The sequence below is a fragment of the Salvelinus alpinus genome, chromosome 24, assembly GCF_045679555.1.
Source record: "Salvelinus alpinus chromosome 24, SLU_Salpinus.1, whole genome shotgun sequence".
NCBI classification, from domain to species: Eukaryota; Metazoa; Chordata; class Actinopteri; order Salmoniformes; family Salmonidae; genus Salvelinus; species Salvelinus alpinus.
This window is the reverse complement of record NC_092109.1, coordinates 43906632-43931879: the sequence shown is the minus strand read 5'-3', so window position 1 is coordinate 43931879 and position 25248 is coordinate 43906632. Positions and strand designations below refer to the sequence as shown.

The following is a 25248-nucleotide window of genomic DNA, read 5'->3' as shown; positions in this document are numbered from 1 at the left end:
GTTGTGAGGCCCATTCTTTTGTAAAGTATCTGTGACCAACAGATGTATATCTGTATTCCCAGTCATGTGAAATCCATAGATTAGGGCCTAGTTTATATATTTTTAATTGACTGATTTTCTTCATATGAACTGGAAAAATCTAAAAATTATTAGCATGTTGCATTTATATTTTGTTCAGTATTAAAAAAAAATCTCAAAAGGATCATATTGATTTATTTATGATTTATAGCTCTGCTCACGTTGGAGGATTATGATTCAATAGACTTCTATATATTGGGATATATAACGAGGGCGGCAGGGTAGCTTAGCAGTTAGAGCGTTGGGCCAGTAACCGAAAGGTTGCTGGATGGAATCCCTGATATTTAGCCATGTTTTATATACACGCTTCCAGAGAATATTTAATGTTATATATGATATGTTAATTTAATGTTATATATGTTAACGGTTCTTTCTATCACATTTTAGCTACTTCCTGTTCCAGACAAAGTCATCCGCTTCGCTCAATTCTACACCGAAGACAAATCTTGAAAAAGTAGAATAATTTCAGCCCATGTCGTATTATAATGTCTTCTATTCATTCCTGAAGTCCTCCTCCTATCTCAGCGGGTCCTTTGAACCCCAGATTACCTCAGAAATCACCTAGACGTTCTATCGCGTTTAAAACCCCAAAACATTTCTGACGCTATTAGACTTATGTGTGACAGAAAAAATAAAGAGCTATATTTTGACTTTTAGATTTTCTCATATGACTTAACAACAGCAAAGGAATTATATCTTTGAGTATTTGTATATGATCTACCTCACTTGATTTTGGCAATGTTAACACATGTTTCCCATGCCAATAAAGCCCCTTGAATTGAATTGAATTATACTTTATGGGTTTGTATCCCAAATGGCACCCCCTATAGGGCTCTGGTCTAAGGCACTGCACTATAAACAGGCTGCAATTTGGGAAGCTACCCTTCTACTTTCTCATATGAGTAAACATTTTACATTACTTCCATTTTATCCTGGTTTCCATGTGGTTGATATTGATCTATGCTGTCCTTCCATGTCTCTGTGGGGGGGGAGTCCCTGAACAATATGAATGATTTACTCCTTTTTTCTCTCTCTCTGTCTCTCTCTCTCTCTCTCTCTCTCTCTCTCTCTCTCTCTCTCTCTCTCTCTCTCTCTCTCTCTCTCTCTCTCTCTCTCTCTCTCTCTCTCTCTCTCTCTCTCTCTCTCTCTCTCTCTCTCTCTTGTTTTTTTTGTGGCAGTATTTCTACGTAGCGTCTGACTGCCTTTCTGGCAATAACACTCACATTTGACTTGTCTTTCTAGCTCTGACTTTTCTGATTGCTCCTTTATTGAGAAAAAGAATGTACTTACTGTAATATGTGGTTGTCTCACCGACACAGAAAAAGGTGCTATCTACAACCCAAAAAGGTTTTTTTTGGCTGTCCCCATGGGAGAACTCTTTGGAGAACCCTGTTGGGTTCCATGTAAAGGGTTCTACCTGGAAACCAAAATGGTTCTACCTTCTACCTGGAACCCAGCCGAAGAACCCTTTAAGAACAATTGTTTTCTAAGAGATTAGCTATCTTACAATGAATGCACTGTAGTGACTCTGGATGAGAGCGTCTGTTAAATGACTCACGACTGTAGTGACTCTGGATAAGAGAGTCTGTTAAATGACTCACGACTGTAGTGACTCTGGATAAGAGAGTCTACTAAATACCTCACTACTGTAGTGACTCTGGATAAGAGAGTCTGTTAAATGACTCACTACTGTAGTGACTCTGGATCAGGGAGTCTACTAAATGACTCACTACTGTAGTAACTCTGGATCAGAGAGTCTGTTAAATGACTCACTACTGTAGTGACTCTGGATCAGGGAGTCTACTAAATGACTCACTACTGTAGTGACTCTGGATCAGAGAGTCTACTAAATGACTCACTACTGTAGTGACTCTGGATAAGAGAGTCTACTAAATGACTCACTACTGTGGTGACTCTGGATAAGAGAGTCTGTTAAATGACTCACTAACTGTAGTGTCTCTGGATAAGAGAGTCTGTTAAGTGACTCACTACTGTAGTGACTCTGGATAAGAGAGTCTGTTAAATGACTCACTACTGTAGTGACTCTGGATCAGAGAGTCTACTAAATGACTCACTACTGTAGTGACTCTGGATAAGAGAGTCTGTTAAATGACTCACTACTGTAGTGACTCTGGATAAGAGAGTCTGTTAAATGACTCACTACTGTAGTGACTCTGGATAAGAGAGTCTGTTAAATGACTCACTACTGTAGTGACTTTGGATAAGAGAGTCTGTTAAATGACTCACTACTGTAGTGACTCTGGATAAGAGAGTCTGTTAAATGACTCACTACTGTAGTGACTCTGGATAAGAGAGTCTGTTAAATGACTCACTACTGTAGTGACTCTGGATAAGAGAGTCTACTAAATAACTCACTACTGTAGTGACTCTGGATAAGAGAGTCTGTTAAATGACTCACTACTGTAGTGACTCTGGATAAGAGAGTCTGTTAAATGACTCACTACTGTAGTGACTCTGGATAAGAGAGTCTGTTAAATGACTCACTACTGTAGTGACTCTGGATAAGAGAGTCTGTTAAATGACTCACTACTGTAGTGACTCTGGATAAGAGAGTCTACTAAATGACTCACTACTGTAGTGACTCTGGATAAGAGAGTCTACTAAATGACTCACTACTGTAGTGACTCTGGATCAGAGAGTCTGTTAAATGACTCACTACTGTAGTGACTCTGGATAAGAGAGTCTGTTAAATAACTCAAAATGAGAGAAAATGACAGCAGCTCACTGATGCTTAACTCTCTCTTTCTTTTGTCCTGTTCCTCCCTCTCCTCTATCCCCCTCCCGTTCCCCTCTCTTCCCCCTCCTCCCCTCCCTTTCCCTTCCTCCCCTCCCTCCCCTCTATCCCCATCTCTTCCCGATCCTCCCCTCCCTTTCCCCTCTCTTCCCCCTCCTCCCCTCCCTTTCCCCTCTCTTCCCCCTCCGCCCCTCCCTCTCTTTCTCCTCCCTCCATCTCCCTCCTCTCTCTAGACCCCAACGCCATGGGGCAGCATGGTCCAGACCATGCTCTGATTGGAGGAGTGGTGGCGGTGGTGGTCTTCGTCACCTTGTGTCTCATCATCGTTCTGGGCCGCTACCTGGCCAGGCATAAAGGTACCTGTGACACAATGCACCTGTAAAACACCTGACATAGGTAACACACCTGATAGTACCTGTAACACACTACACCTGTAAAACACCTGACATAGGTAACACACCTGATAGTACCTGTAACACACTACACCTGTAAAACACCTGACATAGGTAACACACCTGATAGTACCTGTTATACACTACACCTGTAAAACACCTGACATAGGTAACACACCTGATAGTACCTGTTATACACTACACCTGTAAAACACCTGACATAGGTAACACACCTGATAGTACCTGTTATACACTACACCTGTAAAACACCTGACACAGGTAACACACCTGATAGTACCTGTTATACACTACACCTGTAAAACACCTGACACAGGTAACACACCTGATAGTACCTGTAACACACTACACCTGTAAAACACCTGACATAGGTAACACACCTGATAGTACCTGTTATACACTACACCTGTAAAACACCTGACACAGGTAACACACCTGATAGTACCTGTTATACACTACACCTGTAAAACACCTGACACAGGTAACACACCTGATAGTACCTGTTATACACTACACCTGTAAAACACCTGACACAGGTAACACACCTGATAGTACCTGTTATACACTACACCTGTAAAACACCTGACATAGGTAACACACCTGATAGTACCTGTTATACACTACACCTGTAAAACACCTGACATAGGTAACACACCTGATAGTACCTGTTATACACTACACCTGTAAAACACCTGACATAGGTAACACACCTGATAGTACCTGTAACACACTACACCTGTAAAACACCTGACATAGGTAACACACCTGATAGTACCTGTGACACAATGCACCTGTAAAACACCTGACATAGGTAACACACCTGATAGTACCTGTTATACACTACACCTGTAAAACACCTGACATAGGTAACACCCCTGATAGTACCTGTTATACACTACACCTGTAAAACACCTGACATAGGTAACACACCTGATAGTACCTGTAACACACTACACCTGTAAAACACCTGACACAGGTAACACACCTGATAGTACCTGTTATACACTACACCTGTAAAACACCTGACACAGGTAACACACCTGATAGTACCTGTTATACACTACACCTGTAAAACACCTGACATAGGTAACACACCTGATAGTACCTGTTATACACTACACCTGTAAAACACCTGACACAGGTAACACACCTGATAGTACCTGTTATACACTACACCTGTAAAACACCTGACACAGGTAACACACCTGATAGTACCTGTTATACACTACACCTGTAAAACACCTGACACAGGTAACACACCTGATAGTACCTGTTATACACTACACCTGTAAAACACCTGACATAGGTAACACACCTGATAGTACCTGTTATACACTACACCTGTAAAACACCTGACATAGGTAACACACCTGATAGTACCTGTTATACACTACACCTGTAAAACACCTGACATAGGTAACACACCTGATAGTACCTGTAACACACTACACCTGTAAAACACCTGACATAGGTAACACACCTGATAGTACCTGTAACACACTACACCTGTAAAACACCTGACATAGGTAACACACCTGATAGTACCTGTTATACACTACACCTGTAAAACACCTGACACAGGTAACACACCTGATAGTACCTGTAACACACTACACCTGTAAAACACCTGACACAGGTAACACACCTGATAGTACCTGTTATACACTACACCTGTAAAACACCTGACACAGGTAACACACCTGATAGTACCTGTTATACACTACACCTGTAAAACACCTGACATAGGTAACACACCTGATAGTACCTGTTATACACTACACCTGTAAAACACCTGACACAGGTAACACACCTGATAGTACCTGTTATACACTACACCTGTAAAACACCTGACATAAGTAACACACCTGATAGTACCTGTAACACACTACACCTGTAAAACACCTGACATAGGTAACACACCTGATAGTACCTGTTATACACTACACCTGTAAAACACCTGACACAGGTAACACACCTGATAGTACCTGTAACACACTACACCTGTAAAACACCTGACATAGGTAACACACCTGATAGTACCTGTAACACACTACACCTGTAAAACACCTGACATAGGTAACACACCTGATAGTACCTGTTATACACTACACCTGTAAAACACCTGACACAGGTAACACACCTGATAGTACCTGTAACACACTACACCTGTAAAACACCTGACACAGGTAACACACCTGATAGTACCTGTTATACACTACACCTGTAAAACACATGACACAGGTAACACACCTGATAGTACCTGTAACACACTACACCTGTAAAACACCTGACACAGGTAACACACCTGATAGTACCTGTAACACACTACACCTGTAAAACACCTGACACAGGTAACACACCTGATAGTACCTGTAACACACTACACCTGTAAAACACCTGACACAGGTAACACACCTGATAGTACCTGTAACACACTACACCTGTAAAACACCTGACACAGGTAACACACCTGATAGTACCTGTTATACACTACACCTGTAAAACACATGACACAGGTAACACACCTGATAGTACCTGTAACACACTACACCTGTAAAACACCTGACACAGGTAACACACCTGATAGTACCTGTAACACACTACACCTGTAAAACACCTGACATAGGTAACACACCTGATAGTACCTGTAACACACTACACCTGTAAAACACCTGACATAGGTAACACACCTGATAGTACCTGTTATACACTACACCTGTAAAACACCTGACACAGGTAACACACCTGATAGTACCTGTAACACACTACACCTGTAAAACACATGACACAGGTAACACACCTGATAGTACCTGTTATACACTACACCTGTAAAACACCTGACACAGGTAACACACCTGATAGTACCTGTTATACACTACACCTGTAAAACACCTGACATAGGTAACACACCTGATAGTACCTGTGATACACTACACCTGTAAAACACCTGACATAGGTAACACACCTGATAGTACCTGTTATACACTACACCTGTAAAACACCTGACACAGGTAACACACCTGATAGTACCTGTTATACACTACACCTGTAAAACACCTGACATAGGTAACACACCTGATAGTACCTGTTATACACTACACCTGTAAAACACCTGACACAGGTAACACACCTGATAGTACCTGTTATACACTACACCTGTAAAACACCTGACATAGGTAACACACCTGATAGTACCTGTTATACACTACACCTGTAAAACACCTGACACAGGTAACACACCTGATAGTACCTGTTATACACTACACCTGTAAAACACCTGACACAGGTAACACACCTGATAGTACCTGTAACACACTACACCTGTAAAACACCTGACACAGGTAACACACCTGATAGTACCTGTTATACACTACACCTGTAAAACACCTGACATAGGTAACACACCTGATAGTACCTGTTATACACTACACCTGTAAAACACCTGACATAGGTAACACACCTGATAGTACCTGTAACACACTACACCTGTAAAACACCTGACATAGGTAACACACCTGATAGTACCTGTAACACACTACACCTGTAAAACACCTGACATAGGTAACACACCTGATAGTACCTGTTATACACTACACCTGTAAAACACCTGACATAGGTAACACACCTGATAGTACCTGTTATACACTACACCTGTAAAACACCTGACATAGGTAACACACCTGATAGTACCTGTTATACACTACACCTGTAAAACACCTGACATAGGTAACACACCTGATAGTACCTGTTATACACTACACCTGTAAAACACCTGACATAGGTAACACACCTGATAGTACCTGTAACACACTACACCTGTAAAACACCTGACACAGGTAACACACCTGATAGTACCTGTTATACACTACACCTGTAAAACACCTGACATAGGTAACACACCTGATAGTACCTGTAACACACTACACCTGTAAAACACCTGACACAGGTAACACACCTGATAGTACCTGTTATACACTACACCTGTAAAACACCTGACACAGGTAACACACCTGATAGTACCTGTTATACACTACACCTGTAAAACACCTGACATAGGTAACACACCTGATAGTACCTGTAACACACTACACCTGTAAAACACCTGACAGAGGTAACACACCTGATAGTACCTGTTATACACTACACCTGTAAAACACCTGACATAGGTAACACACCTGATAGTACCTGTTATACACTACACCTGTAAAACACCTGACATAGGTAACACACCTGATAGTACCTGTTATACACTACACCTGTAAAACACCTGACATAGGTAACAGACCTGATAGTACCTGTTATACACTACACCTGTAAAACACCTGACATAGGTAACACACCAATAGTACCTGTTATACACTACACCTGTAAAACACCTGACACAGGTAACACACCTGATAGTACCTGTTATACACTACACCTGTAAAACACCTGACATAGGTAACACACCTGATAGTACCTGTTATACACTACACCTGTAAAACACCTGACATAGGTAACACACCTGATAGTACCTGTTATACACTACACCTGTAAAACACCTGACATAGGTAACACACCTGATAGTACCTGTTATACACTACACCTGTAAAACACCTGACATAGGTAACACACCTGATAGTACCTGTTATACACTACACCTGTAAAACACCTGACACAGGTAACACACCTGATAGTACCTGTCATACACTACACCTGTAAAACACCTGACACAGGTAACACACCTGATAGTACCTGTTATACACTACACCTGTAAAACACCTGACATAGGTAACACACCTGATAGTACCTGTTATACACTACACCTGTAAAACACCTGACACAGGTAACACACCTGATAGTACCTGTAACACACTACACCTGTAAAACACCTGACATAGGTAACACACCTGATAGTACCTGTAACACACTACACCTGTAAAACACCTGACATAGGTAACACACCTGATAGTACCTGTAACACACTACACCTGTAAAACACCTGACATAGGTAACACACCAATAGTACCTGTAACACACTACACCTGTAAAACACCTGACATAGGTAACACACCTGATAGTACCTGTAACACACTACACCTGTAAAACACCTGACACAGGTAACACACCTGATAGTACCTGTAACACACTACACCTGTAAAACACCTGACATAGGTAACACACCTGATAGTACCTGTAACACACTACACCTGTAAAACACCTGACATAGGTAACACACCTGATAGTACCTGTAACACACTACACCTGTAAAACACCTGACACAGGTAACACACCTGATAGTACCTGTAACACACTACACCTGTAAAACACCTGACATAGGTAACACACCTGATAGTACCTGTTATACACTACACCTGTAAAACACCTGACATAGGTAACACACCTGATAGTACCTGTAACACACTACACCTGTAAAACACCTGACATAGGTAACACACCTGATAGTACCTGTAACACACTACACCTGTAAAACACCTGACACAGGTAACACACCTGATAGTACCTGTAACACACTACACCTGTAAAACACCTGACATAGGTAACACACCTGATAGTACCTGTTATACACTACACCTGTAAAACACCTGACACAGGTAACACACCTGATAGTACCTGTTATACACTACACCTGTAAAACACCTGACACAGGTAACACACCTGATAGTACCTGTTATACACTACACCTGTAAAACACCTGACATAGGTAACACACCTGATAGTACCTGTTATACACTACACCTGTAAAACACCTGACACAGGTAACACACCTGATAGTACCTGTTATACACTACACCTGTAAAACACCTGACACAGGTAACACACCTGATAGTACCTGTTATACACTACACCTGTAAAACACCTGACACAGGTAACACACCTGATAGTACCTGTAACCAACTACACCTGTAAAACACCTGACACAGGTAACACACCTGATAGTACCTGTTATACACTACACCTGTAAAACACCTGACACAGGTAACACACCTGATAGTACCTGTAACACACTACACCTGTAAAACACCTGACATAGGTAACACACCTGATAGTACCTGTTATACACTACACCTGTAAAACACCTGACACAGGTAACACACCTGATAGTACCTGTTATACACTACACCTGTAAAACACCTGACATAGGTAACACACCTGATAGTACCTGTAACACACTACACCTGTAAAACACCTGACATAGGTAACACACCTGATAGCACCTGTAACACACTACACCTGTAAAACACCTGACATAGGTAACACACCTGATAGTACCTGTTATACACTACACCTGTAAAACACCTGACACAGGTAACACACCTGATAGTACCTGTTATACACTACACCTGTAAAACACCTGACATAGGTAACACACCTGATAGTACCTGTTATACACTACACCTGTAAAACACCTGACATAGGTAACACACCTGATAGTACCTGTAACACACTACACCTGTAAAACACCTGACACAGGTAACACACCTGATAGTACCTGTTATACACTACACCTGTAAAACACCTGACACAGGTAACACACCTGATAGTACCTGTTATACACTACACCTGTAAAACACCTGACATAGGTAACACACCTGATAGTACCTGTTATACACTACACCTGTAAAACACCTGACATAGGTAACACACCTGATAGTACCTGTAACACACTACACCTGTAAAACACCTGACATAGGTAACACACCTGATAGTACCTGTTATACACTACACCTGTAAAACACCTGACATAGGTAACACACCTGATAGTACCTGTTATACACTACACCTGTAAAACACCTGACATAGGTAACACACCTGATAGTACCTGTAACACACTACACCTGTAAAACACCTGACATAGGTAACACACCTGATAGTACCTGTAACACACTACACCTGTAAAACACCTGACACAGGTAACACACCTGATAGTACCTGTTAAACACTACACCTGTAAAACACCTGACACAGGTAACACACCTGATAGTACCTGTTAAACACTACACCTGTAAAACACCTGACACAGGTAACACACCTGATAGTACCTGTTATACACTACACCTGTAAAACACCTGACACAGGTAACACACCTGATAGTACCTGTAACACACTACACCTGTAAAACACCTGACACAGGTAACACACCTGATAGTACCTGTTATACACTACACCTGTAAAACACCTGACACAGGTAACACACCTGATAGTACCTGTTATACACTACACCTGTAAAACACCTGACATAGGTAACACACCTGATAGTACCTGTAACACACTACACCTGTAAAACACCTGACAGAGGTAACACACCTGATAGTACCTGTTATACACTACACCTGTAAAACACCTGACATAGGTAACACACCTGATAGTACCTGTTATACACTACACCTGTAAAACACCTGACACAGGTAACACACCTGATAGTACCTGTTATACACTACACCTGTAAAACACCTGACAGAGGTAACACACCTGATAGTACCTGTTATACACTACACCTGTAAAACACCTGACATAGGTAACACACCTGATAGTACCTGTTATACACTACACCTGTAAAACACCTGACATAGGTAACACACCTGATAGTACCTGTAACACACTACACCTGTAAAACACCTGACAGAGGTAACACACCTGATAGTACCTGTTATACACTACACCTGTAAAACACCTGACATAGGTAACACACCTGATAGTACCTGTTATACACTACACCTGTAAAACACCTGACACAGGTAACACACCTGATAGTACCTGTTATACACTACACCTGTAAAACACCTGACATAGGTAACACACCTGATAGTACCTGTAACACACTAAACCTGTAAAACACCTGACATAGGTAACACACCTGATAGTACCTGTAACACACTACACCTGTAAAACACCTGACATAGGTAACACACCTGATAGTACCTGTAACACACTACACCTGTAAAACACCTGACATAGGTAACACACCTGATAGTACCTGTAACACACTACACCTGTAAAACACCTGACATAGGTAACACACCTGATAGTACCTGCAACACACTACACCTGTAAAACACCTGACACAGGTAACACACCTGATAGTACCTGTTATACACTACACCTGTAAAACACCTGACATAGGTAACACACCTGATAGTACCTGTTATACACTACACCTGTAAAACACCTGACATAGGTAACACACCTGATAGTACCTTTTATACACTACACCTGTAAAACACCTGACATAGGTAACACACCTGATAGTACCTTTTATACACTACACCTGTAAAACACATGACACAGGTAACACACCTGATAGTACCTGTTATACACTACACCTGTAAAACACCTGACATAGGTAACACACCTGATAGTACCTGTTATACACTACACCTGTAAAACACCTGACACAGGTAACACACCTGATAGTACCTGTTATACACTACACCTGTAAAACACCTGACATAGGTAACACACCTGATAGTACCTGTTATACACTACACCTGTAAAACACCTGACACAGGTAACACACCTGATAGTACCTGTTATACACTACACCTGTAAAACACCTGACACAGGTAACACACCTGATAGTACCTGTTATACACTACACCTGTAAAACACCTGACACAGGTAACACACCTGATAGTACCTGTAACACACTACACCTGTAAAACACCTGACACAGGTAACACACCTGATAGTACCTGTTATACACTACACCTGTAAAACACCTGACATAGGTAACACACCTGATAGTACCTGTTATACACTACACCTGTAAAACACCTGACACAGGTAACACACCTGATAGTACCTGTTATACACTACACCTGTAAAACACCTGACACAGGTAACACACCTGATAGTACCTGTTATACACTACACCTGTAAAACACCTGACACAGGTAACACACCTGATAGTACCTGTAACACACTACACCTGTAAAACACCTGACATAGGTAACACACCTGATAGTACCTGTTATACACTACACCTGTAAAACACCTGACACAGGTAACACACCTGATAGTACCTGTTATACACTACACCTGTAAAACACCTGACATAGGTAACACACCTGATAGTACCTGTTATACACTACACCTGTAAAACACCTGACATAGGTAACACACCTGAGAGTACCTGTAACACACTACACCTGTAAAACACCTGACATAGGTAACACACCTGATAGTACCTGTAACACACTACACCTGTAAAACACCTGACATAGGTAACACACCTGATAGTACCTGTAACACACTACACCTGTAAAACACCTGACATAGGTAACACACCTGATAGTACCTGTAACACACTACACCTGTAAAACACCTGACATAGGTAACACACCTGATAGTACCTGTTATACACTACACCTGTAAAACACCTGACATAGGTAACACACCTGATAGTACCTGTTATACACTACACCTGTAAAACACCTGACATAGGTAACACACCTGATAGTACCTGTAACACACTACACCTGTAAAACACCTGACATAGGTAACACACCTGATAGTACCTGTAACACACTACACCTGTAAAACACCTGACACAGGTAACACACCTGATAGTACCTGTTAAACACTACACCTGTAAAACACCTGACACAGGTAACACACCTGATAGTACCTGTTAAACACTACACCTGTAAAACACCTGACACAGGTAACACACCTGATAGTACCTGTTATACACTACACCTGTAAAACACCTGACACAGGTAACACACCTGATAGTACCTGTAACACACTACACCTGTAAAACACCTGACACAGGTAACACACCTGATAGTACCTGTTATACACTACACCTGTAAAACACCTGACATAGGTAACACACCTGATAGTACCTGTAACACACTACACCTGTAAAACACCTGACACAGGTAACACACCTGATAGTACCTGTTATACACTACACCTGTAAAACACCTGACATAAGTAACACACCTGATAGTACCTGTAACACACTACACCTGTAAAACACCTGACACAGGTAACACACCTGATAGTACCTGTTATACACTACACCTGTAAAACACCTGACACAGGTAACACACCTGATAGTACCTGTTATACACTACACCTGTAAAACACCTGACATAGGTAACACACCTGATAGTACCTGTAACACACTACACCTGTAAAACACCTGACACAGGTAACACACCTGATAGTACCTGTTATACACTACACCTGTAAAACACCTGACACAGGTAACACACCTGATAGTACCTGTAACACACTACACCTGTAAAACACCTGACATAAGTAACACACCTGATAGTACCTGTAACACACTACACCTGTAAAACACCTGACATAGGTAACACACCTGATAGTACCTGTTATACACTACACCTGTAAAACACCTGACATAGGTAACACACCTGATAGTACCTGTTATACACTACACCTGTAAAACACCTGACATAGGTAACACACCTGATAGTACCTGTTATACACTACACCTGTAAAACACCTGACATAGGTAACACACCTGATAGTACCTGTTATACACTACACCTGTAAAACACCTGACACAGGTAACACACCTGATAGTACCTGTAACACACTACACCTGTAAAACACCTGACATAGGTAACACACCTGATAGTACCTGTTATACACTACACCTGTAAAACACCTGACATAGGTAACACACCAATAGTACCTGTTATACACTACACCTGTAAAACACCTGACACAGGTAACACACCTGATAGTACCTGTAACACACTACACCTGTAAAACACCTGACATAGGTAACACACCTGATAGTACCTGTTATACACTACACCTGTAAAACACCTGACACAGGTAACACACCTGATAGTACCTGTTATACACTACACCTGTAAAACACCTGACACAGGTAACACACCTGATAGTACCTGTTATACACTACACCTGTAAAACACCTGACACAGGTAACACACCTGATAGTACCTGTTATACACTACACCTGTAAAACACCTGACACAGGTAACACACCTGATAGTACCTGTTATACACTACACCTGTAAAACACCTGACATAGGTAACACACCTGATAGTACCTGTTATACACTACACCTGTAAAACACCTGACACAGGTAACACACCTGATAGTACCTGTTATACACTACACCTGTAAAACACCTGACACAGGTAACACACCTGATAGTACCTGTTATACACTACACCTGTAAAACACCTGACACAGGTAACACACCTGATAGTACCTGTTATACACTACACCTGTAAAACACCTGACACAGGTAACACACCTGATAGTACCTGTTATACACTACACCTGTAAAACACCTGACATAGGTAACACACCTGATAGTACCTGTAACACACTACACCTGTAAAACACCTGACACAGGTAACACACCTGATAGTACCTGTTATACACTACACCTGTAAAACACCTGACATAGGTAACACACCTGATAGTACCTGTTATACACTACACCTGTAAAACACCTGACACAGGTAACACACCTGATAGTACCTGTTATACACTACATCTGTAAAACACCTGACACAGGTAACACACCTGATAGTACCTGTTATACACTACACCTGTAAAACACCTGACATAGGTAACACACCTGATAGTACCTGTTATACACTACACCTGTAAAACACCTGACACAGGTAACACACCTGATAGTACCTGTTATACACTACACCTGTAAAACACCTGACATAGGTAACACACCTGATAGTACCTGTTATACACTACACCTGTAAAACACCTGACATAAGTAACACACCTGATAGTACCTGTAACACACTACACCTGTAAAACACCTGACATAGGTAACACACCTGATAGTACCTGTTATACACTACACCTGTAAAACACCTGACATAGGTAACACACCTGATAGTACCTGTGATACACTACACCTGTAAAACACCTGACATAGGTAACACACCTGATAGTACCTGTTATACACTACACCTGTAAAACACCTGACATAGGTAACACACCTGATAGTACCTTTTATACACTACACCTGTAAAACACCTGACATAGGTAACACACCTGATAGTACCTGTTATACACTACACCTGTAAAACACCTGACATAGGTAACACACCTGATAGTACCTGTAACACATAAAGATAACATACCTGATAGTACCTGTTAAATACATAAAGATAACATACCTGATAGTACCTGTTAAATACATAAAGATAACATACCTGATAGTACCTGTTAAACAGATAAAGATAACATACCTGATAGTACCTGTTAAACAGATAAAGATAACATACCTGATAGTACCTGTTAAACACATAAAGATAACATACCTGATAGTACCTGTTAAAAACATAAAGATAACATACCTGATAGTACCTGTTAAATACATAAAGATAACATACCTGATAGTACCTGTAACACATAAAGATAACATACCCGATAGTACCTGTTAAATACATAAAGATAACATACCTGATAGTACCTGTTAAATACATAAAGATAACATACCTGATAGTACCTGTTAAACACATAAAGATAACATACCTGATAGTACCTGTTAAATATATAAAGATAACATACATGATAGTACCTGTTTAACACATAAAGATAACATACCTGACAGTAGTAAAACTGATAGTACCACACCTGACTAATTATCTTTGTCTATCCAGTTTGTTTATAATCAGGTTCATTGTCAGACATAAAGGTAGGTCACCTGTTAATAGCACACCTGACCAACTCTATTACATTTATAACCAGATATCAGGTATAAAGGTAACACACCTGACAATAACACACCTGACCATCTATAACCAGTGTTTGTAGCCCAATTAAAATTACCAGGGTTACCTGCAGGGCCGGGCATAAAAGTAACACACCTGACAATAACACACCTTACCAAGTATAACCAGTGTTTAAACCCAATGAAATAACCAGGTGTAACACACCTGACAATAACACACGTTACCAAGTATAACCAGTGTTTATAACCCAATGAAATAACCAGGTGTAACACACCTGACAATAACACACCTTACCAAGTGTAACCAGTGTTTATAGCCCAATTAAATAACAGGTATAACCAGGTATAACACACCTGACAATAACACACCTTACCAAGTATAACCAGTGTTTAAACCCAATGAAATAACCAGGTGTAACACACCTGACAATAACACACATTACCAAGTATAACCAGTGTTTATAACCCAATGAAATAACCAGGTGTAACACACCTGACAATAACACACCTTACCAAGTGTAACCAGTGTTTATAGCCCAATGAAATAACCAGGTATAACCAGGTATAACACACCTGACAATAACACACCTTACCAAGTATAACCAGTGTTTATAACCCAATTAAATAACAGGTATAACCAGGTGTAACACACCTGACAATAACACACCTTACCAAGTATAACCAGTGTTTATAACCCAATGAAATAACCAGGTATAACCAGGTGTAACACACCTGACAATAACACACCTTATCAAGTATAACCAGTGTTTATAACCCAATGAAATAACCAGGTATAACACACCTGACAATAACACACCTTACCAAGTATAACCAGTGTTTATAACCCAATGAAATAACCAGGTATAACACACCTGACAATAACACACCTTATCAAGTGTAACCAGTGTTTATAACCCAATGAAAGAACCAGGTATAACCAGGTATAACACACCTGACAATAACACACCTTATCAAGTATAACCAGTGTTTATAACCCAATGAAAGAACCAGGTATAACCAGGTATAACACACCTGACAATAACACATGGTCATTCAACTCCCAGCTTTCCTTGAATCTACATTACGAAGCACGTGTCATAAAAAGATTAGCTCTGACCATCGGCAAACAGGTGTTTCAGGACAATTGTTCCTCTATTCGTCTGGAAGGACCATGGAGAGTTATTTTACATAGACATTAAAACCAGTAGATGGTGACAGCGCTGATGTCATCCACGTATTCCCATGGAAAACTCCCGAAAACGGAAGTATATTGCTGAATGGCATAAGAAAAAATCGCTACGGATCATGTTGAAAGTGGCCGTAACTAGCAAAGGATCATGGCCGATGTAGTCGTTGGCATTCTGCCTGAGAGAGTTTAATGGCGCCTCCTCGTAGTCTGACAGGCCCGTGATTGGTCCGTGTCAGCACGTGGTCCTGTGTGACCACAAATGTAGTAGTCAGAATGGATCAGTATTTAATTAAATATCTAGTAGTCAGAATGGATCAGTATTTAATTAAATATCTAGTAGTCAGAATGGATCACTATTTAATTAAATATCTAGTAGTCAGAATGGATCAGTATTTAATTAAATATCTAGTAGTCAGAATGGATCAGTATTTAATTAAATATCTAGTAGTCAGAATGGATCAGTATTTAATTAAATATCTAGTAGTCAGAATGGATCAGTATTTAATTAAATATCTAGTAGTCAGAATGGATCAGTATTTAATTAAATATCTAGTGGTCAGAATGGATCACTATTTAATTAAATATCTAGTAGTCAGAATGGATCACTATTTAATTAAATATCTAGTAATCAGAATGCATCAGTATTTAATTGAATATCTTGATTTGTAGCAAACTTTAAAATAATTCAACATGGAGATTAAACTTAATCATAGTAAACAAATGTCTGTCCGTCCCCCTCTTCCTCCCGGGCGTCTAAAAAATGAATTGGGTCCGTTCTGGCAGTCGTAATTTACATAGTCTTTCTAGAGCAGACCAGGGGATTTGGACCAGGGTTTTTGGTACCTATAAGTTGCTACACCAGCAGAGTTTGTGACTTTACGCTCCAGACCGGACACTGGAGGACTGGTATTTTACATTGTGTTTAGCACAGAACCACCGTGGATATGTTTCTCATGTTTATGCGTTAAATCATGGACAGAGGTTTTTTAACATACTGTTGTTGTCTGTTGTCCAATAGGAACGTACCTCATATGTTCTCTTCCTGTCTGTTGTCCAATAGGAATATACCTCACGTATTGTTTTCCTGTCTGTTTTCCAATAGGAACGTACCTCATATGTTCTCTTCCTGTCTGTTGTCCAATAGGAATATACCTCACGTATTGTCTTCCTGTCTGTTGTCCAATAGGAACGTACCTGACCAACGAGGCCAAAGGAGCGGACGACGCGCCTGATGCTGATACAGCTATCATCAACGCAGAGGGCAACACACATGCTGAGGAGAAGAAGGAGTACTTTATCTAGACTGTAGAGGGCGCTCTGATCTGCTGCCCACTCTTTCTCTCTGTCTTTATGTCTCTATTCCTCTATCTCTCCCTCTCTCCCCCCTCTCATTCTCTTTATCTCTCTCTCCGTCCCTTTCTGTACTTTATTTAGACTGCAGAGGGGGATATGCTGCCGCCTCTTTCTCTCCCTATTTCTCTCTCTCTCTTTCCATTTTCTCCTTCTCTCTCTCTCTCTCTCCACTGCCCCTGCTGCATCACTAAGGAAACCCCTTGGGCAGTCCACAGAGAGGAAAAACTCCACCTTCTCCTTTTTCACTCATCTCTTCTTTCCTGCTGGCCTTTCTGTTCTCTTTTTTTATCATTTCATTCCATCCTTCACTGCTTCTACACTTTTTATTTTTTAACCGTCCTAGTTTCTGACGCCGGCCTTCGTTTTTAAAGGCAGCGCCCTCTACTGTCTGTCTGGAGATGTTGCCTTTTATTTTTATTTTAAATTTTACATATTTTATGTGAAATAAACCCCTGAGAATCTGCATATCCACGTACACCGAGACCACTTCAGACTCCTTATTAAACGCCTAAACACCTCCTCACACACACACCCTGTTGCCACACACACACACACACACACACACACACACACACACACACACACACACACACACACACACACACACACACACACACACACACACACACACACACACACACACACACACACACACACACATTCCCTGTGTGTAAACACACACCCTCATGTTTACACGGTGCCTCAAATATGCCGCCTTCATTCACACTGTCAGTGATGCTGTTATTTAACTGTTTTATGTCATTCATTTACATTGATGCTACAAATGCTTTCTTCTCATTTTGCCTGTCATATCACAGCTCCGAGGCTTGAACGTTGTTTAATTAAACATTTTCGTTTTTTATTTTCATTTAAATAAATATGTGTGCTGGTTACGCCTTATGTCTTTCAGACGAAATGATACTTTAGATTATCTCCTTCACTGTCTCCTTCACTGTCCCCTTTCACTGTCCCCTTTAACTGTCTCCTTCACTGTCCCCTTCACTGTTCAATTACACTGGCTCCTTCACTGTCTCCTTTCACTGTCTCCTTCACTGTCTCCTTCACTGTCCCCTTTCACTGACTCCTTCACTCTCCTTCACTGTCCCCTTTCACTGTCTCCTTCACTGTCCCCTTTCACTGTCTCCTTCACTGTCTCCTTCACTGTCCCCTTCACTGTTCAATTACACTGGCTCCTTCACTGTCTCCTTTCACTGTCCCCTTTCACTGTCTCCTTCACTGTCCCCTTTCACTGTCTCCTTCACTCTCCTTCACTGTCCCCTTTCACTGGCTCCTTCACTGTCCCCTTTCACTGTCTCCTTCACTGTCCCCTTCACTGTTCAATTACACTGGCTCCTTCACTGTCTCCTTTCACTGTCCCCTTTCACTGTCTCCTTCACTGTCCCCTTTCACTGTCTCCTTCACTCTCCTTCACTGTCCCCTTTCACTGGCTCCTTCACTGTCCCCTTTCACTGTCTCCTTCACTACCCCATTCAATGCCCCTTCACTATCCCTTCACTGTCCCCTTCACTGTCCCCTTCACTAACCCTTCGCTGTCCTCTTCACTAACCCTTCACTGTCCCCTTCAATGTCCCCTTCACTGTCCCCTTCAATGTCCCCTTCACTGTCCCCTTCACTAACCCTTCACTGTCCCCTTCAATGTCCCTTCACTGTCCCCTTCACTAACCCTTCACTGTCCCCTTCAATGTCCCTTCACTGTCCCCTTCAATGTCCCTTCACTGTCCCCTTCACTAACCCTTCACTGTCCCCTTCACTATCCCTTCAATGTCCCTTCACTATCCCCTTCACTAACCCTTCACTGTCCCCTTCACTGTCCCCTTCACTGTCACCCTGAATAAAACTGTACCTGTATGACAGGACAGAGGGTTTTCTGGTATAATACAAACTGTATTCAAGAAAAAAATGGCCCATTGTATGATAAGATAGGACAGAGGTTTTGTGTGAACACTGTAGCCAGACATGTTGTGAGATATGATATGTGTGTAATTTGTTCTTCATTAGTCATTAGTCCATATAGTATATATATATATATATATATATATATATATATATATATATATATATATATATATATATATATATATATATATAGTAGAGTCTTTAAGACAGACGAACTGACTGATCATTAAGGACACTCATAATATAAATTCTGAACACCAAAAAGGTACGAAAAACGATGCTGGGTGACGGTTTATATCAAATTAATTGAAACAACAATCAATCAATTAATGTCTTGCTTTTTATCATGCATAATCATTACCTCTGATTACTTCTACTGTCTGTGATACATGATGCGTCTGTCTGTATATTCCTGTTCAGAACCCTGCTGCGCTTACGCAACACTCTCACGCTGTCACCGTGGAAACTTAGTATCTCTCTATCTACAGCACCATCGGTTGCCGAAGGGATGTAGAACGATGCTATATTTTGGGTAGTCAGTGCTTGACTTGGGCCAGAGCTGTCTAGAGCGCCTTACCGGCACCTCCCCCAAAAATATTTTGGGGGTGGGGGAGAACTGCATACCGTCTCCTTTATAAAACAAAATGGCCTATCACCGGCCCCGGATTCACACACAGTGACAAAAAAGAGTGTGCTTTCATATGCTAATTCTACTTTGTTCAAGCTTATTTGACGGTAGTCTGTAAATCCGGTTCATGCACCGCCAGTTGACTGTTCAAGTTAGAAAATACGCCAGCCTGAAAGCGCAGGAAGTTGCTGTTCCAAATTGATCTTAGAGTCATGAAAATCCTCGAAAAGTAATATTCTTGGGTTTTCCCTTTTTAAATGTATTATCACTTGAAAAATCTACATATCAGCCCTGATCAGAATTAGGCCTTTACCCTTCAGCATGTGTGTGCTGAGAATCATCTGTTAAATAAAGAATCAATTAAAAAAATATATATATATTTTAAAAAATCTGTGTGCCAGTGCAGTTGACTGAGGAGAGAGAGAGATGTTTCAGCAGCAGGTAGAAATATAAAATAACGCTAGGCTAACTAAATAGCCAATTCAAAACATAACTAGCCATGCTACAGGTTATCTCGCTAGTTAGCGTTTTTTTGTTTTGTTTGTCGCTATAGACCTAAGCATTAATGTCGTTGACTCCAATGGTTCTGTTGAGAAATACATCTGACACCGTTATATGAACGCTGGGATTCCCCTCTATTAAACAGAAGGCTACGTAATACCAACAAACGTCTAAGAATAGCCTAATTGCAAAAATAGCTTCCATGGTCTGCATACATCTATTTTAGCCTTATAAGGTTATAGATAACCATGTCTTAGTTAGCTACCTTCCTTTTGAAGTAACCGACTTCATCCATTGAATGAGGAAATAATTATATAAAGACATAAAAGTATTTGGTTGTAATATTGTAACCTTTTATATTAGGGGTGGCCAACCATCGTCCAGGAGAGCTACTGGGAGTGCAGGCTTTTATTCCAGCCCTGCTCTAATACTCCACACTGTAGCCTAAACATCAGCTGCTCAACAGGACCTTGCTATAAGCAGACTCGGATGTGTTTCAGGGCTGCCTGCATGCCCAGTAGCTCTCCAGATGGAAGGTTGACCACACGTGTTTTGGACAGTAGTCCAACAATGCAGTTATTCTACTTTGTGGGGGGTTAAGTGCCTTGATCAAAGGCACAACGGCAGGAGATAGTAGGCCCACATGGAATCAGAGACCAGTAGCCTTCTAGTGTCAATACCACATTTATTCAGACTTTTAAATGTAGGCTATATAGAGACGCTACCAATTATCGGTCATGGAAATTTGCTTAAAAGTTATGCGAAGTCATGAAAAAGTCATAAAATTCCATCTGTCAAAATGTGCATTAACCTTTAACAGTGAGAGGTCTCTGTCGCAATCATTTCATTTAGGAATTTCGGTGAACATATTCTAATGGATGGACTCCTGCACCTCTTTCATCCCAAGTCAAGCACTGTGGGTAGTAGAGTTGTAATAGGTCGTTATCGATAGAAACGGAACAATACGGTGCAGAGCGTTCCCTTTTACCTGCCAGGTGGGGCAAGGAGACTCCCAGCTCAGCTAAAACCATGGACAACTCCGTGCCTTTTAAGCGATTCCAAGGGATTCAACTATTTGGTTGTAACATCATCACCTCGTAAAGACCATAGTCAGAACTATAAATGTGTCCTTGACCCCTAAATCGAACGTGCTGCACCGTATTGTGACGTTTTATTGGTAACGGCCAATTGAATGAATACTAGAAATCTTTCTTTTATTTAAAAAATAACTGTTTTTTTTTTGTTTTTTTTGTATTTTATAGTTTGGGCCAAGACTTGGCCATGAATGGAGCATTGAGAACCCAAAAACATTCAACAGAAAAGACAAATACAGAAGCACAATAACCATCCCCCCTTGGACATCAGTGTTACCTTGACAACTGCTAGTTACCCTCAGGAATGGTTCTGCTTAGAGTTGCAAAATTCTGAAATCTTTCCCAGAATTCCCTGGGTTTTTCTCCAGAAATCCAGATTGGAGGATTTTGCAACCCTAGTTAAAATAAGAGGAGAGAAATTGGCTTTCCCTTTATTCAACCAATAATAATACTATAAAACAACCTACTGTACTCCATATCAGACCGTAGTGTTTAATACATAAACAGGAGACAGTCTTTGATTTGATGTTTTGTTGATATATTGGTTCTTAGCCCTCCCCCTTGTGCATACGGCTGGCTGTATATTGCATCTGCTAAATGTGGTAACTAGTGAAAGATGTTGTTAGATTTTGGGATCCCTTAATACCCTGAGATTTGTATATTTGCCAATTGATCTACTGAAGGAAGAAAAAAAAAAATCGCTACACTTTTTATTTGTCATTGCTAATATCTTTTCCGCACAAGGCATGTATATACTGTGTAAGTGCAGAATTTTGGTAATACACATTTTGACAAGTTTTAATTTTTATTTTTTTTTCTTTGACCATTTTCCAAATCTCATCTTTAATTTATTTGATTTCAAAATACGATTTAATTGAGGAGGACACTGGTTTGTTGTAGTGTTGGTGGCATGCTGTGCTGCAGATCTGAAAGGTGTTGTTGGAGAAAAGAGTGTCAGGGGTCAATAAGTAAAGTTAGGAAAACACACCACACATTGTTAGCTAGCTTGTTAGCTAGCTGTGTTAGCTAACTGTTTAGCTAGGTTCATTAGCTAGCTCCAACACCACACGTCGTTAGCTAGCTCGTTAGCTAGTTTTGTTAGCTAACTGTTTAGCTAGGTTCATTAGCTAGCTCCAACACCCCACGTCGTTAGCTATTTTATTAGCTAGCTTTGTTAGCTAGCTTCGTTAACTAGCTCCAACAAAAATCGGGTTGATCTTTCACAGTCACTACTAGCGATTATATCATGTTGTCATTATCACTTCTGGTAATAATAAAGCATTTACACACGATATCGAGATTGAAAGTTTCTGAACAATATCATTAGATCCATACTTTCAAGGTTACAGAATCAATGGGGTTAAAGGTCACCCATTACATAGTGATTTTTTTCTAGAATGTTTTATATGACACGACACAATGTAGATCATATAAGAACCAATAGTTGACACATTATAGATTCCAACGTATCATTAAAACCAAGCTGAAAGTCTTCATTTAGACGTAGAGACACGTTTAGCGTGTAGCAGAGACTGGATGTACAAAGGTCACAATAGGAACATAATAAGGAGGCAAATTTCGCCAAAAAACTCCCAGGTTTTACTGAAATGCCGGTTGTAAAGATTCCCAGAATCAGGAGGGAACAAGCAGAAAATCCAGAATATTCCAACCAGGATTTATTGAAAACCTGGGATTTTTTTTGGGGGGAGGGGAAGCAATTACAAAAAATCTGGAACCATTGCAACATACTGTACCTACAAATACAGTCCTTATAGTAATAAATCACTATTTATCGGCCTGAGTTAGGACTGCCTAATGTTGTTTTTTAAACATTATATGTTACGTTGAAATCTGATGTTTAGGAATTGGATTTGCTATAGTCATATTTTGCTGTCAATGTTTCTCACTCTGGGCATTAAAACACATTGAACATTGCTGAGGTGAAACATATGTTGCTGCAGAAAGTGCTCAATCCCAAATGAACCCCTTACAGTATTATTCTGATCGTCTGTCTAGAGGAACTGCAACACTCTATGGCTGTTTACACACGCAGCCCATTTTCTGATATTTTGCTCAATTATAAGGCAAAATACCTGATCTGATTGGTCAAAAGACCAACTACTGACTAAAAAGATCAGAACCTGGCTGCCTGTGTAAACGCAGCCTTTATGACAAGCTTGTAAGACAATGGTGTAGTCACCATTAGGCTGGCTAGACAGACTCTGTACCCATTAGGTTGGCTAGACAGACTCTGTACCCATTAGGCTGGCTAGACAGACTCTGTACCCATTAGGCTGGCTAGACAGACCCTGTACCCATTAGGTTGGCTAGACAGACCCTGTACCCATTAGGCTGGCTAGACAGACTCTGTACCCATTCGGCTGGCTAGACAGACTCTGTACCCATTAGACTGGCTAGACAGACTCTGTACCCATTCGGCTGGCTAGACAGACTCTGTACCCATTCGGCTGGCTAGACAGACTCTGTACCCATTAGGCTGGCTAGACAGACTCTGTACCCATTCGGCTGGCTAGACAGACTCTGTACCCATTAGGCTGGCTAGACAGACTCTGTACCGATTAGGTTGGCTAGACAGACTCTGTA

The 25248-nt window shown here is 40.8% G+C and overlaps 1 protein-coding gene across 5 annotated transcripts in view; it reads left to right on the top strand.

Annotated features, from left to right (window-relative positions):
• The window catches only part of cadm2a (cell adhesion molecule 2a), a 699381-nt gene extending 675445 nt beyond the window's left edge, over positions 1-23936 (top strand). For 3 of the 5 annotated variants that reach the window (XM_071364990.1, XM_071364992.1, XM_071364989.1), the window contains 2 exons: positions 3067-3189; positions 18338-23936. In XM_071364990.1, coding sequence (XP_071221091.1) covers positions 3067-3189; positions 18338-18453 — 239 coding nt within the window. In that variant the 3' untranslated portion in view covers positions 18454-23936. Of the gene's footprint in view, positions 1-3066; positions 3190-15891; positions 15927-18337 lie in introns of all 5 variants that reach the window. The other 2 variants (XM_071364993.1, XM_071364991.1) reach the window with 1 other exon arrangement.
• The last annotated feature ends 1312 nt before the right edge of the window (positions 23937-25248 follow it).